The 17,189-nt window shown below is 38.2% G+C and overlaps 1 protein-coding gene across 3 annotated transcripts in view; it reads right to left on the bottom strand.

The window, feature by feature from the left end:
- The window catches only part of TENT2 (terminal nucleotidyltransferase 2), a 46,526-nt gene that overhangs the window by 6,560 nt on the left and 22,777 nt on the right, over nt 1–17,189 (bottom strand). For all 3 annotated transcript variants that reach the window (XM_057363865.1, XM_057363863.1, XM_057363864.1), the window contains exons 12-13: nt 12,750–12,886; nt 4,977–5,068 (exon numbers count right to left, since the gene is read on the bottom strand). In XM_057363865.1, the coding sequence (XP_057219848.1) occupies nt 4,977–5,068; nt 12,750–12,886 (229 nt within the window). The remainder of the gene's footprint in view (nt 1–4,976; nt 5,069–12,749; nt 12,887–17,189) is intronic.

Below are 17,189 nucleotides of genomic sequence, written 5' to 3'. Positions count from 1 at the left end.
ACAGAAAAGTCACAAACTCTGAACTCTCTGAATCCCTGAATGGAGCCCTGAATTCTCCAGAGTTTGCATGACACAAAGCTCAGTTAACACTATAGGAGAGGATGACATCCAGAGGCACCTGGACAATCTTGAGAAGTGGGCCTGTGAGAATCTCACTAAGTTTAACAAGTGCAAGTGCAAGGTGCTGCACCTGGGCTGGGGCAATCCCAGACACAATTACAGACTGGGAGAAGTCACTGAGAGCAGCCCTGCGGGGAAGARCTTGGAGGAGTTGATGGGTGAGAGGCTGGACATGACCCAGCCATGAGCACTCCCAGCCCAGAGAGYCAAACGTGTCCTGGGCTGCATCCAGAGCAGMGTGGGCAGCAGGGCCAGGGAGGRGATTGTGCCCCTCTGCTCTGCTCTGCTSAGACCCCACCTGCAGGGCTGCATCCWGCTCTGGGGACCCTGCACAGGAAGGACATGGAACTGCTGGTACAGATCCATAGAAGGTGACAAAAATGGTCAGAGGGCTGAAGCACCTCTCTTAAGAGAACAGACTGAGAGAACTGGGGTTGTTCAATCYGGAGCGAAGGCTTTCAGGGAGAACTAATAGCCCCTTCCARTTCTTAAAAGGGGCCTACAAGAGTGCTGGAGAGGAACTTTTCACAAGAGTATGTAATGATAGGACATGAGGGAATGGCTTTAAACTAAATTGGTCAACCTTAGAYTAGACATTAGGAAGAAATTTTTCATTGTGAGGGAGGTGAGGCACTGGAAGAAGTTGCTCAGAGAAGCTGTGGCTGSTCCACAGCTGTGGAAGTACTCAAGGTCTGGCTGGATGGGGATCTGAGCAATCTGGTCTAGTAAAAGATGTCCTTATCTATATCCATGGCAGGGGAGCTGGAAAGAGATGATTCTTAAGGTCCCTTCCAACCTAAACCATTCTGTGGTTCTAGGAATGCTCTAATAATATGTAATTCACAATAAACTCAGGTTATTATCTGTTGAAGCATACTATGATTGTGCTGAGTTTATGCATCAGTAATTATTAGCTACAGCTCAAYAGTCTCTAATAACATAGAGTATGATTTTGCATATTAAAATATTTTGAAATTTATTACACATGAGACTCCTGGAACTATTCCCTTGAGATTCATCTCACTGGACAATTTCTTAGTGAACTACTGAGAATATAGCAAAATATTTACTATAACTTTATATAAGATATACCAACTGCTGTAAAATATATTTTAGCACTTCCTAACTATTTTGCAATATTTGTTCAGAAATTAACCATTTGGGAGTTCTACTTTCTAACTGACTACAAATTTATGTGTTGTTTCCCCGTTTTTCTTAACATAATTAAAAGTTCAGAACTTTTTAAATTACAAGATTAAAAAGGTACTTCTTGCTACTGACAATGTTGCCAACATTAAAGCAATTGATASTAAAAATTATAATGCAGGGACTATGCATTACAGTGTGCTATAAAGCAGATTTTATAGTCTTTTCTGCCTTAGAGAATTGCTTTAGTAACATTGTATATTTCACACTGGCAGAATGTATGCAAGTCCTTAAGGGCCACAGAACCACAGAAGTATTTGTTAGATTGTTATTTGGTAGATTTTTTTTGTCTAGTTGGTTATGAATTACTTTTATTCAGATATGGATATACAGTAAAATAAAACATTAAACAGACACCTGAAGGGCTTGTGCCTTTATGGAGACTGGAATTTCAAATTCAGAATACRCTCCCTGCCATTAAGTTTTTATTTCTGCTAGCTATTTTAATTCACAAAGCAACTTTTTCATGCAATAAATGTTGTATTTGGCATTTTCTAAAAGGATTCTCTCTAAACTGACAAGTTTTCAGTGGACATTTACAGGCAGATTTATTTCAGAATGCATTATACTTTTAGTTTAGAACAAAAACTGGAAATCAAGAATGTACACGGTGCTCTAATGTCAATGCAATTATTTGAGAGAGTGATCTAGTACAATTAAGAATTCTGTGTCACTCACTGTATGAACAGGTAGAGCATTTRATTTGTGTATCATAAATGTGATGGTAACTGCTTTTTTAATGCTAGGACCATTATGTTGAATCTGCATATATCTATATTTTAAAGCACTRAGGACAGAATGGTACAATCTTCTGAACCATCTGTGGAAAAAAGGCACTCTGGTCACAAAAGCTGACTCACATCTTCCCTTTAATCTTCCTGCATATTTACTGTCAAAAGACAAACTGCTTCCATGAACCAAGCAAGAATAATTTTACAATCAGCTACTCTTTACACCACTTAACCATCAAGACAGCAAGTGTTCATTTTAAGTTATTTTGTTMACACAGAGAGATGAGATTATTAAAAGAAAAAAGGAACAGAGCTTTAATGCTGATGCTTGAGSTAAAGACTAATCATTTATCATTCCCCATGAATGATATCATTTTTCTAAATGAAAATATAAGAAATCACACAACTTTAGGAACTGTTACCAACCAAGCCCCAAGGAACTCTTTTTTGAATTATGTTTAACGTGTAYCTGAAAGAACTGAACCTACAAGCATGAATCAGGTGCAGCTTAGATGGCTTCTGATTTGATTTCCTTAAATGATTATCAATACAATTATCTCATAAAACTGTCACATTTCTAGCTTTTCTTCACTGTACCTTTTTCAACAGGAGAATATATTATAATATTTGCTATAGATAAGATTTAAACTGAAACTAGAAGAGGCGCTAGCAATTTAGAGCTTCCGACAAGTAATGTTCAAAATATTATCTAAAAGCAGGGTTGCCTGTATCTCTGTATCCCCATCATGGTAAAAGCCTATTTAAAACTGTCTAAAAGAGCATCTATACTATATGTATTTCTCTAACAGCAGAAATACAGGCAAGAATCAGCCTTAAGGTCAACAACATTTAAAAAAACCCATGATTTTTCTTGAGCCAGTCTAAATACAGTACAACATGCAGAATTGTGGGAACTTGCAGGCACATATTTGTGTCATCTATCAACAAATATTTTAGATATTTAAAAATACAGGCAATAATATCAATTACTGAAGTTCTGTTCTGTGAACAGGAAAATTTGATAAAGACTTGGAAAACAGATTGGCATGTTTAGCATCTTTTGAAGTCTTCTCAAAGTACACAGAAGTTTATCTACATACTTCATTAACCTAATTCAGCTTAACACCTGTTATAAACATGAGTTAATTTTCCTTTTTTAGTTAATGCTTGTTTTTCAAGAAATTTTCTTTTTCTCTCCCAAATTAGAAGTAAAAACTTGGTATGTGAGGCTAAACCCTCTAAGCCTTGAACCAAGGAAGGAATCAAATATGTCACCTATACAGATAATTATACCTTTTTAAATAGGAAATGGAATGAATATGCATTAAGAGAAAGTTGAATGTAATTAAGACCATTAAAGACCATACAAAATCCAGAGTATCTATCTTGTATGTTGATGTTTATTCCATTTTCCAGCCTGGCAGAACTATTCAACTACTTTGAAATGCCATTAAATACTTGAGAGCTTGAAACACAACCCTCTGCAACACGGTGGATCAGCATCAYGTGACAGCAGCAAACATAGCTGCCCAGCATTGCCATCTCCCACATTCAGACCAGAGCCTTGGCAATGCCTCACTACCCTATCCCGAATGATTTCAGCTGTGCAGATACTGTAATTCTCACAATTCTCAACTCTAAGACGACAGAGTACAATGCAACTATATTTCAATGTGTTCTTCTTCCCCTACAATGTTGATTTTTCTCCAAAGAGTCAAATAAAGGATAGGAATCCCAATATGTGCCTTCACACTGACATTCATATGATTATGGCCAAGTTGGTGAGCTCTGGGCCATAAAATAACCAACTTCACCAGAATATGAAGTTGATTGAAGCTGATGCCCTGCACAAAGCAGCACAAATGCAGGCAATTACATACATACCCCAAACCTAAACCACAGCAATCTTGAAGAATATCTGTCCAGCCACAGGACTTCTGCCTTATTCCGCTCCTCCCCTAGCAAAATCTTCCCAGTGTCTTACAACTTTTCCCATACATTTGTCTCCTGTTCAAATTTTATTCCTGTTTCATCCTGATAACCTTCTCCTAGCAGCCTCCATTAACTTGCTGCCAGGGTCCAGGCCACCTTTCCCTTCATATGACAACTGTTTCCAGCTACACAGCAACTCTCAGTCCCTTCCCTACTTTTCATTCTCCTAACRTCTCCATCTTTCTCTTGCTCTATCATCTTGCCTCTCCCTTAGTGCAAGCTTCATCTCCTGTGTACGCTTACCTGCTGATCTGCTCCATATACCTTCCCCATGGCAGCTGAAAGATGTCACTACCACACGAATCAGTTTGCTTGTGCAATGCTCCTGCCCAGTTCTGTACTGAGACAGCTGAGACCTGCAACTCCCATTTAGCCCTGGCTTACCCTTCAGTTCTGGAGGGCATCACATAGTCTCTGCACAAAGTCTATGTTCACAAGCCAGCCAAAAGTAGCACTCACAAGGGGATCAACACACACATAACCTGGTTACTGCTAGGATTACAGTGCCAGAGCATTTCTAGAACAAAAAATATTCTTTGAGAGTAATAGGAGTATGCACCTGCTGTGTTTTTTTCAGAAGTTCACACTTGGCAAAACTGACAACTATTTTTACAGAGCAGAAAAACACACACTAAGGCCATTCCTTAGCAAAGTCCTAATCCTCGTTCCAAAAGTAACAGGGCAATGAGTGCTCTTGAAGAAAAGGTCAGGAGTACTATTTTTAATGACTATAGAACTTAAAGCTTCCTTCTCAAATGTTCATGAGGGGACTGTATCCAAACTACTTACATTGGTTAAGCTTTTTTCTCTACATAATGCACACATGCAATATATTTCTCAAAACATAATGAAGGCAAAGTCTAATGGATAGATTTATGTATTTAATGCTTTAACAGTTAAAAATTATAATGCAGTATTGTATTTTACCTTCTACACAAATAAATTTGTTTCTCCATTCAATACCATCAGGTCTTGGAATAGCCTTGGCCTCACGAACTGAAATCATCTGCTGGCTCCAACTAAAGAAAAGAATTTAAAAAAAAAATTAATTCTTAGTTCTAAATTCACAGTATCAGTTCACATTAAAAAAAACTGTAAAATCACTATGTCATAAGCCTGGATAACAGAGTATTTTATGATAATGAGGAATTTAGTTTAACACCGTAAGTAGGAAGCAGAAAGATTTTCCAGTAAGAATTACAAAAAGTACCTCAGAAACAGACCATGAGGTATGCATGAGTAACATATATTCACAACAGAATAATTTTTTCAACTAACAACGTCAAACTATATTTTCATGGACACGTACATCTATTTCTAAGTTCAAAAGAAATTTCAGATTCAATCTTTCAGAATTTTCTGTGGGAAGAAAAGGAAAGTGCAAACAAGTCACATATTGCATGCAGTATTCAAAAAAATACTCAATAGCATTAAGATATATAGAAGTAAGTAGCTTACAGGCCTTCCTGGTGCAAGTAACCTATTACTAGAAAGTTCCAATACTTTATACATGTTGCATTTTAGATCTGCAAGTACAGTATCTCTCTACCACTTTTTTCAGGCAGCTTTACAATAACAAAACCAGGGAACTACTACATTTAAACAAGAACACCAGCCAGATGACAGGCAGTCTTTATGATGTATCACCATCTCTATGACATATAGAGATGGCGTAACAATATTACAAATGTAATGGAAGCCAAAAAAACACTTTCAGTTTTATGTTCTTATCTACACAGACACCTTTCAGCTGCTCTTAACGAAAAGAGAGCAGCTCATCCTGAGTGTCATCACATGCCACATACAGGGAAGTTAGGGGACTGGGCCCAGCCAGCAGGGGTTTGTGAGAGGCAGATCCTGAATGAACAACCAAATCTCCTTCTATGATACAGTGGATTAGGGAAGGGCTGTGGATGTAGTCTGCATGGACAGATAAGTTTGAAACCATCTCCCACAGCATTCTCCTGGAGAACTGGCAGCTGATGGTTTGGACAGGCGCATTTTTCACCAGGTAAAAACTGCCCGGATGGCTGGGYCCAGAGTGGTGMTGAGTGGAGTTCCATGCAGCTGGTGGGCACTCACCAGTGCTGTTCCCCAGGGCTCAGTACTGGGGGCAGTTCTGTTTAATGMCTCCATCAGTGACCTGGACAAGGGGATCGAGTGCACCCTCAGTCAGTTTGTGGGTGACACCGAGCTGGGTGGGAGCTGATCTGCTGGAGGGCAGGAAGGCTCTGCAGAGGGATCTGGCCAGGCTGGATCATGGGCCAAGGCCAAKGGTRTGAGGTTCAACAAGRRCCAGGGCCAGGTCCTGCCCTGGGGTCACAACAACCCCAGGCAGTGCCACAGGCTGGGGCAGAGTGGCTGGAAAGCTGCCCACAGGAAAAGGACCTGGGGGTGCTGGTGACAGCGGCTGAACATGAGCCAGGGTGTGCCCAGGTGGCCCAATGGCATCCTGGCCTGGATCAGCAATGGTGTGGCCAGCAGGGCCAGGGCAGGGATTGTCCCCGTGTACTCAGCACTGGTAAAGCCACAGCTTGAGTCCTGTGTTCAGTTTTCAGCCCCTAATTACAAGAAACACATCAAGGTGCTGAACTTTGTCCGAAGAAGGAAGCTGGGGAATGGAGCTGGGGAAGAGTCTAGAACACATGTCCTGTGAAGAGCAGCTGATGGAAATGGGGTTTTTTAATCTTGAGAAAAGGACGGTCAGGGAGGACCTCATCCCTCTCTACAACTGCAAGAAGGTTATAGCCAGGGGGCTGATCTCTTCTGCAAAGCCTCATGAAAAAGAAGAAATGGCCCTAAACTGCACTGTTCAGATTAGATACTTGTAAAAGCTTTTTCACTGAATGAGTGCATAGGCATTGGAACAAGCTGCCTAGGGAAGTGATGGAATCATCATCTCTGGAAATGGAATATGGGAATATGTTGAAAGGATGGTTATGGTGGTACTGCATTGGGAGTCGGATTAGGTGATTTTAAAGGTCTCTTCTAATCTTGATGATTCTGTAAACCAAACCACATCAGTGAAACAGCTGGATCACCAGTACACCATCATATGTTCTGACTAAATGAGGCTTAGAAATAGCTGGGCAATGTACTACCAGCTGTACTGGTCTTATGTGCCCCTGACAGTGGAGCTAGGCTGGGTACATCAACTGCCTGCAGTAAATCTGTAGATATCAAGTCTGTAATTCATCAGTTAAATTTGGAAGTACTCTGTCCTCCCAAGACCACAGATCCACTGTTATAATTCCATTAAGTCACCGATCAAAAGACAGCTAAAAATCTGTGATTGTAATTCTACAAATTATCTTGAATACAACTCACAATTACAGTCACGTGTGGAAGTCAGTTGTCTGAAAAAAATACTTCCACATAATGTGCTCATTTAAAAAATAAGACTAGGACTTATTTCAAACAAATGCAGGACACAGCACATGAAGAGATTTAGGATACTTCAGCGTGTATATTTAGATTTCTCATTGTATATTCTTTAGAAAATTAGTAAAAATTTTTATAATTTCTAACATTCAATGTAAATTAAAGCTTCCATTCTTACCCATTATCTTTCCTCTTATTAGTTCCCATAGTGGACTACCTTTGCAAGAATTAGAAATGAATTCTAATGAAGCATCAAATACTTTCCTATCATGTCTTTTAATAAAATCTATCAACACAGGCTTAATTCAGATTAATTGCTCAAAAAACCTCAAACRCACACAGAAAGACAAAGTCCAAAACCCCTGTGCTTAGAGCTTCAAACAAGGCTTAACTGCAGCTCAAGAACACTGGTTGTGAGCAGAAGCTCACAGTTTGCTTTTTCTAAAAGATTATTTAAAAATTAAAGATCCAGGCCAGTGAAAGTGAAATAAAAAGAAAAGAATGTCATGCAACGAAGTATTTGATCTRTATTTGGTTTAACCAGGCAATAACTAGGACCGGTTTCACTTGAAACAGTAATTCTTCTMTTGAATTCCTTTTTTTCCCAGGCTATACTTGACCCCTCAGCAAAAAATAAATGCAATTATAATACAGTTGCATTAAACAAAGAGCATCAAAAAAGTGGTATTTCTTGCTGTTTAAAGAACCTTTTATTAAAATTTGAAAACAACTACTTAATCTGATAGCCTCACGATACTCTCTTGGGACCATAATCGTACAGATTTAGAAATTAATCACAAATAGCAAATTATTGTGCATCAATTTTAACCACTTTCGCTTGCATATAATACTTCATTGTTGCAAACACAAAGCAGGTATTCTCCCCACACATATTTTCAATCCATAAGTTAACAATGCCATTTAAACAGCAATTTCAATTATCCATTATTTTTGTTGTCACTGACTGCATTAGGTATGTTATCTTCTTGGAGAAGGCAAGTATTTGAAAGAAAGAGACTAGGCATTTCCAGCTATGACTATAGTACAAACAGAATAAAACGCTTATCTTTTCCAGAGCATTCTTAAAAATCAAAGCCACCTGCATAAATGCACTTGGATGGGTAAAAGTTGCAAATATTTCATTTAACATAGTATAAAAAATGATCCCTTTATTACCTGATGTAACCAAGCTTTTACCACGTCCACCAAAAAAAATCAGTGAATGATCTCAAACAACTGCTACTTAACTAGCAATAGTAAATTTAAGGGAAGCAATCACAAAGTACAAGCTCTAGGTTCCCTAGCAATAAATTCAGGGAAGCAATGCCTTGCTTCAAGGTCTCAGTTTGTAAGGAGAGTGCCAAGTGAAAACCTGCTCCCTTCACTCAAAGCTGCAGAAATGAAATCAGACACCTCCTTCAGAGGGGCTGGTAAACATTGACCAGTTTCCAAATACTTGCTTTGGAGAACATCTGCAGTTTCTTACTTGATAGAATTCACTGCATTACCAGCAGATAGTTTTAAATAGTTAAAGTTAAAATCAAGTCATAATCATAGCCAGATGTATCATAAGAAGCAGTACACAGACTTGAACTCTTAGGGCAAAATAATTAGACAACAAAAAAAGCATAACAAGTTTTGCCATATATGGTGTATTATTGCAATGGATACAGCAATTTCGAAACCACATTTCTTTGGGGACAGGCATGAAGTAGAATACCAACGACTTCTTATGGACACACTGAAAACCCCAGAATAGCACTGTGGAAGGGACACTGTATTAATGTATGGCAATAAACAATTTTCTGAAACATCTTACAGTCTAAATAAATAAAACTGTTTAAAAGCATAAGGGAAAATAAATACAGCATGAAGACTTATGCATGACTGCACAGGATGCAAAGCTCCTATTTCTTCCTTTGTTGTACTCTTTTGGCCCATCCTGTCCTCCATCAACTAAAATGAACCACAGATTTTAACTGAAATATCTAATGGCCTTTGCTAGAGTGAAGGAGAAGTTTAGAACTTTGTATCTCCATCTTCTCTTAACTTTCTGACCATAATTTGTAAAATCAATCAGCAGTTAAACATTCTAGGCAGGTGTCTTCAATGAGCATTCTGTTCAAAATTACCATCTTTACATATGATCTGATCATTCCTGATTGCATGCAGTTCATTTAGCAAAACAGTCCCTGTGTATCAAAGCTGGCAGTGCATCCTACTCCACAGACAGGAGCCTATAAAAATCACWTTTACAAAAATGGAAGTCACATGCTCTGTGGTAATCTTCATCAAACCCATTACAGACCAATAGCAAAAATTCAGTGGCTTGGTATAGATTATATAGCCTAATTTAACAGTCACAGCGTCTGAAATAGAATCTCAAAATTTGGATGCATAAAGACACTAATCAAAGTTTCACAGAGAAAACAAACACTTAAAAATTACTGATTATACCAAAGAAAATATTCAGCCTACTCTGGAGTAAAACATTAGCTCTTCCATGAAAGGCTGAACTAAGAGAGCCCTGTGTTGTGYGTATTTGCAAGCTGGACATGAATCAGCAGTGCCCTGGCAGCCAGGAGGGCCACCCGTGTCCTGGGGGGATCAGGCACAGCATCACCAGCCGGGCAAGGGAGGGGATTGTCCCGCTCTGCTCTGGTCTGGGGAGGCCTCACCTCAAGTGCTGGGGACAGTTTTGGGTGCCACAATAGATGGACATAGAATTATTGGAGTGTCCAAAGACATGGATCATGAACAGTCTTGAGGTGAAGCTGAGGTCACTTGTTCTGYTCAGCCTGGGGAAGAGGAGGCTGAGGGGAGATCTCACTGCARTTACAACTTCCTTGTGAGGAGAAGAGGAGGTGTAGGCACTGATCCCTTCATTCTCATGACTACTGACAGGACCACCTGAAGCTGGGTCAGGATATTAGGAAATAATTTTTCACCCAGAGGGTGGTTGGACACTGGAACAGGCTCCCAGGGAAGTGGTCACAAAACCAGTCTGACAACAGTTCGAGAAGTGTTCGAACAATGCTTCAGGTACATGGTGACTCTTGGGAGATGATATTGCGCAGGGYCAGGAGCTGGTCTTCAATGATCTTGATGGGTTCCTTCCAATTCGGCATTTTCTATGACTGTGTGATTCAGTGTATTTAATTCTTACCCTCATTCTCATTTGTACTGATGTTTCCATAAGCACCTTCAAAGCGAAAGATCATGGGGCTAGCATGATGCTACTTTTGCTTTCACTGGCTGGCTATCATACACACACAGAACATTTTAAGCACCAAGTTCATGGTCCTCCCTATGGTGCACTAATTTGTCTTCTCCAGTCAATGAAACTATATGGAATTTTACTATCTTCAAGATCCTATTCCCAACCCTATTCCTTTCTAACAGGACTTATAGCTGTCAGGGCTAAACAGATAAACAGTACACCTGACTAAATTTATTTCTGTAGCAGAAAGAGTTAAAAATAATATAGGTTGCTGCATTAAGTGCGTATTTCCTCAAAAGACTTCTCAGCTATGTAGTAGCATTTTCAACACAGGAATTCCAATGGCTATTTTTACTGGAATTTTTTCTTTCTTTTCTTAAAAAGAATATCACCAGTAAAATGTTTAAATACTTAACAGACACTGAACACTAGAAGAACAAGGTATTTTTTTAATTTGGTTTTTCTTTGAAACATTTCCTTTTCTTGACATCAGCAACTGTCTACCTTCACTATCTACTTTTTCAAGCTTTCTTCACCCAGAAGCTCCTCTGTGCATCTGTGAATAAATTTAGGTGATTTTTTTTCCTGATTTATAATCATCACAAAAATAGTATTCAGGGATTGCCATCAGTTCAAATACTGACCTTGCAGAATTTTTGGTCTGCATATGTCTTAGCATATTCTGTCTAACAGCAGAAAAAAAATGAGGTCTTTCTGGACCAGTCACCAACTTTGGCAGAAATCTGGTCTTGACTATACTCACGAGCACCCAAATGCACAAAAGTCAAACTAGGTATTTTTCAWGCAACTGGACAAGATTATCTCCACTACTTTGCACAGGCAAACCAGAAAATTCTTCCTTTGTGAAAGAAGTATTTACTTTTATTTATGAGAAATTTAACAGCTTGTTGTACAGTCAAGTAGTAAAACCTTCATGTAGTATCCAACATAAATTAAGAATCTGGAGGTTATCCTCCAGCAGTGTCTTGTCATTTGCCTCTTTAGCAAACATCACTTTGTCAGCTGAAAAGACATGTACTCAGGAGAAATATTTCAGACAAAAGACCATTCTCTGATCTGCAGAGGTCATTGAAAGGAAATCTCTTATCTGAAAGTATCTCAGTCAGGCTTAAGAATGCACAAAATGCAGTTGGTTCATGAATTACTGCAGGCCATATGGATTTAGTTTATATGTTTCACATGTGATATACACTCCAGAAATGTTCAGATGATTTTATGATCTTTCACTTCTCCTATTAAGTAAAATATGAACACCTCAAAAACTGTGAGTATCCAATTGTATGTTTTGTTCTCCTTCCAAGAAATGGAGATGATACACATGCACAGAACAATAACATACATGAACCAACTGCCTCAGAACTAAGTTACTTAGAAATCTTTAAGCTGAGATACAACCATCTGATATTTTATACGTACAATCATTTTTCCTAAGGATTTCAGAAAAACATGATTGACAATTTGGAAAGACAGTTATAACTTTAGGTTTTCTCAGATGCCCTCACAATTTTAGCTTCTCCTCCTCGTATACAAGGAAGACCACATGCCAAAATTAAACTCAGATTCTAGCACACCAATAATGTGAGTGAAAAAACTATACATGGGAGAATTCTTCACTAGGTGAGGCCTGCAGAGATATATTCTGATCAAAATAAGGAGCTACCTGGCCAGTAACCTCCATTGTTTCAGGGTGACAAAAGACAAGCACAATCATTAGGGTCCAAATAATTAATATCACAATTGATACCTTAAATGACAACTAAGAACAGATGTTTCTCAAACATGGATAGGCAGTATAGAATAGTGCAATGTAACGAGATCCATCAATTTTTAAAGGACAAAGCTCTCTAAATTTTGGCAGCTATTTTACAGGAAAGAATGCCTAGCTAAGCAGAGAATATCAGGTACTTTACCAGCATTCCTGTTGTCATTTCGTCTTTTCACTCATTTCCTCTCTCTCAGCTACAAATTGTGCAATGCTGCTTTTCTTTTTCTCCGAGGGCTATAAAGTGTTGCTATGTTGAAGAGAAGGAATCAAAGTTCCATAGCTTCTAAACCACTAAGATGAGCTCATTACTTACTCAAATTCTGTGGCATAATATTTGAAGAAGCCTAGTAGCAAATCTCCAAGGCTTGATCCATTTTTTGAGATGTAAGGAGGAATGGTACGTGGAGCTTGATGAACAAGATGCAACTGCATAGTAGGATCGAAACATTCCTGTCAAAATAAAATCAGTTTATATATATATATATATATATATATATGTATATACACAGGGCGCCTTAACCTAGATGCATGTATTCTTCACAATAAGAAAGCTGCCTATCACTTGCTTATTAGAAGTTCAAGGACAACTTACAAGCCAAGGACTATTTTTCTCCTGCTCTGTTGAATACTAGTTACTCCCCCTGAATTCAGGCAGAATCATCTCGCACAGGAGCATGTGGGACCATCCCTTGACTTCTGCTTACTAAGGAATTTTAACATGGAAGAATCTTTGAATTGGACTGGCATCTAAAACCACAAGAGCAGAGAAGCTGAGTAAGGTGGCCTGCACTGAGTTGACTGCAGTTCAGCTGAGATATGGTAGGAAAAATCAGTGCACCTACTGGCAATTTCCCATACCTGAACTGAAGTACAGAGACAATCCAAAGGGAAGGCTTAACCTTTCTCCCACAGCATACAGTTAAAAATTGCACATGAAACCCACTGGCTATAAAATGAACCAGCATCCTCCCACATAATGACATAAAGACTGCAGGCTAGACTTCCTCTAGCCAAGAATTTAAAAAAAAAAAAATCATTACTGTGAATTTATACAAAACACCTGAACACACAGAATGCTGCACTTCAGCTCAAGTATACTTTTCTGSAGAGGGGAAGAGGGTGGGTATGATGGGAATACGAAAAAGTCAGGTTTGCTATGAAAAGAAGGGCCTATTGCCAGCTTAAAAAGGAATCTATACAACACTAAATAAACATGGATTTAGAACTGACTTGCTGTTTCAATGTCCACTGCATCCTTTAGATACTGCTTATAGACTGTGGTACAGAGAAGAAAACACACCTTCTCTTCCTAGGAAAACAATTTTTATAACTTGCTAATACCTTGTTTTAACACGATTTTACATTAATGTTATGTATTTTACTGAAAATGAACTCAAGATATACAGGAGCAAACTGTAGCTCACATAAAGAAACACATTTATGTAAATTTAGGAAACTATTAACTCATTACTGTATCTCCTTTCCCCTCTCCACCCATTCACTTGTTAATTTTAAGAGTAATATCAGGTGTGATTCAAACTTTATAGTACTAGAATTGCACTAGAAGCACTACACAGTGTAATACTATTTTCATGTCTACAGCTGGCAGTGCTTCCTCTGAGAAAAGTACTGTTAGTGATCAAACCAGTAGGACTACAAAGTTCGAGACTCCCATCCTCTTCTGCCAGCCCCAGCAAAAACTTCCTGGAACCTTGTACAACATCTTTTAGGGAAAAAAAGCCATTCTTCTCTAGAGACAAAGAATGTCAAAAGCTGATCTCATATGATATAATGCTACATACACAATATCATTTTTGTTAGCAGAGATCAGMATTTAACAGCTTAATAGTTCATCAGAAGACACCAAAACAATGGAAAGACATGACATAAAAAGAAGGCATGTGGTAGACAAAGATCCAGAAAGGGAGGTGTTGTTCCTGTGCCATACAGTATATACAGTTTTTACCCTAAAGTTACTCAGAAAAGTACTACAGTAAAAGTCACTTCTTGCCCACTTCCACAGAAAGCTACAGAAGAGTCACAGCAACTGAATTTAGAATAGCACAAAGGAGGAGGGAAAAGGAAGAAGAAAAAGGGCCACTGAACCTCCAAAAAATACAAAACCAAAGTGCAATGAAATTCCTACAACAGATGTCTACTAAGACTAGTAAGTAAATGTTTGGAGGCATTAGAAGAGAACAAGATGGTTTTTTTTCATGCCTGAGAAATTCTCAACATCAAGAAAACCCTACAACCACAGTGAGACTAATAYCCTCATCAGCTAAAAAGTTAGACTTTATTTTTTTTCCTAAAAATAAATAACCTATTTTTTTACCAGCAGGCAATAAGATGTCAGACAAATCAAAGTTTTCCTAACTCAGAAAGGCTTTTGCTTTCAAAAACATACACACATATTGTTCTAGACATATGCTCTAGTGAAAACACAAGATCCAGTCTATTGCAGATAACCATTAAAATCCCCAATCACCTAATTTAAGAGACACATACAAAGAATTCTCATTTCTACTTAGTTTAGTGGTTATATCACTATGAAAGTTGCTCTTAAAAAGACAACTAAGTATTGCAAAATAGAAGGCATAATGGATATTACTTTTCTGGAGGAAAGTTAGATTTATTAGCAGTAACTAAAACAACATATTAATCACATGTCTCTGATACTGTTAGTAGACTGATTTTTTTAAGCACTGTGAGTTGGTGATAACAACATACAAGACAAAACCCAGTATCTCATCTCTCTGAAACAGAGAATTTGTTATGTAAGAAGTTGCTATTACCATATTAGAAAGTTCTACATGTATAACCAAATTAATTACTACTTCAAATTGAGCAGTTGGAAGATCCAATGAAAACTTCTGTCAAGATACACCAATATTCCATAAACCTATAACGAACAATGCAATTTAAGGTAATTTCTTAATAAAGCAATCACTCAGTGTCCAGTGAACAAGAGGTCAGATCAGTTACAGGATACCTAGACTCTTTATTTTCTGCTTTGCCACAGACAAGCCATGATAATCCACTAGCTTCAACTCATCTCCATCCATCTGTTGTAAAACAAGGATAACAGATTTTCCTTCCTGCTAGCGGGACTTAGGGAAAAACTTGACAAACAAAACAGCTTACAGATTCTGCATGTAAGTGACGTTGTTAAAAGAATGGAATTACAAAGCATCCTTCAAAGTAGGCTTTATTTTCATAACTTGCTCTAGAAGATTCAGCTTCTATTAAAACTAGTCCCTATTTCACACCCTGTGTTTTTACCTCAATCCATCTTAACAGACAGAAAGTAGATTCAGGATCTGATTGAGAAACAAATATAAATGAAGTATCCATTATCTTAAGATATCCCAGAAAATGGTACTCCAAAGTCTTTTTCCTTTTTTGCTTGATCTCTAATATTTACCTTGATTGGCTGATTTCTCAATAAACAATAGTATCCAGTAACATTCTTCATGTTCAAGTTACATAATGCTCTTAAGTATGCTCATTCCATCTTACACACTGAAGAGGAACACAAGTGTACATCAAAATAAAATTTCAGTTTTAATAACCTGAGTATAGTAAGTTTATTCTGAATGGACAAGCTTTCTAGTTCAAAAAAATTTAGTGGTAATGTCAGCATAGTGTCTTGACATTTTTGTATAGTCACAGACATAAAGTACCTTTCTCTCCAGTCCAATAAATGAGTATTTAACTCCGGTTCATACTTTCTTAAAATGCAACTTAGAATGAAGCAAACAATGTCCTTACAAGGACTGACTCCCATGTTGAGCACCATTCCACCTACTGCCCCACCCTTAGCAAGACATGACGCTGAGGAAGCACAAACAAAAATGTGCTCATGCTAGTGTCCTTCAAGGTCACCATCCAGAGCACTCATGGAAAGTCAATTCCATGCTGATTTAAGCTAGTACACCAGACTGCTTGAACAGTGGAGAGTCAGTCACAAGTTTCCTTTTGAGGCCAGTGACCTCAATGTCCACCAGCCATRATGGCTTAATCTACCACAGATTCTCTAGAGCTAATCCATGAATCCTGACTTGAAGGAATGTACTATATAGACTTCAAAACTGATGAACGCACTTTGTGGGCTATTGTCATCTACCTTATCTGGCTAGGAGGCAAGGAAAGCTGCAGAATGAGGCCTCACATATGATGTGGCCTGACATTCCCTCTAAACTAGTGGGTGCAAAACACATCAGCTGGGCGCCAGCTACAAACTTCTCYATGGCAATAGAATGCTAAAGTGGGCAAATCTGGTGGCTTTCCAGGACTTCTCACCCTTCGTATTTGCAGCAGGGATATACTGAGATGCAGAATCTGTCTTTTGTCTCCTCCTCAATTTAAGCATGTCTCTCCTATATGGCACCAACAATATAAAACAAGCTTTTCCTCCAGATCACAGAATATTTTCAGGCTGCAGATTTGATTTTGAAGAACTGTAGGTAGGTGTGTATAGGGAAGATGCAGTATGATTGTGTAGTTTTAGTATAGAGACACAACTCTGACCAGCTATAACCACAAGAAAACATATGGTTTCTTTTGATACTGACATTTGCCTGTGCTTTTTAATTATTAATGCAAGCCACAAGACGAAAATAATTTGCTGCATTTTATCATTTTAAATTCTTTTAAAACATAAGTATTCAGAGATTTTAAGTTTCACAATTTTTAAACATTTAACTATATGCCTAACAGAGAGAGTAGATCAACATTACATTTGCAATTTGGT

The sequence above is a fragment of the Malurus melanocephalus genome, unplaced genomic scaffold, assembly GCF_030028575.1.
Source record: "Malurus melanocephalus ecotype Western Australia unplaced genomic scaffold, MMel_1.1 scaffold_31, whole genome shotgun sequence".
In the NCBI taxonomy this organism is placed as follows: domain Eukaryota; kingdom Metazoa; phylum Chordata; class Aves; order Passeriformes; family Maluridae; genus Malurus; species Malurus melanocephalus.
The sequence above is the reverse complement of the archived record's forward strand: the minus strand, read 5'-3'. Positions and strand labels throughout refer to the sequence as shown.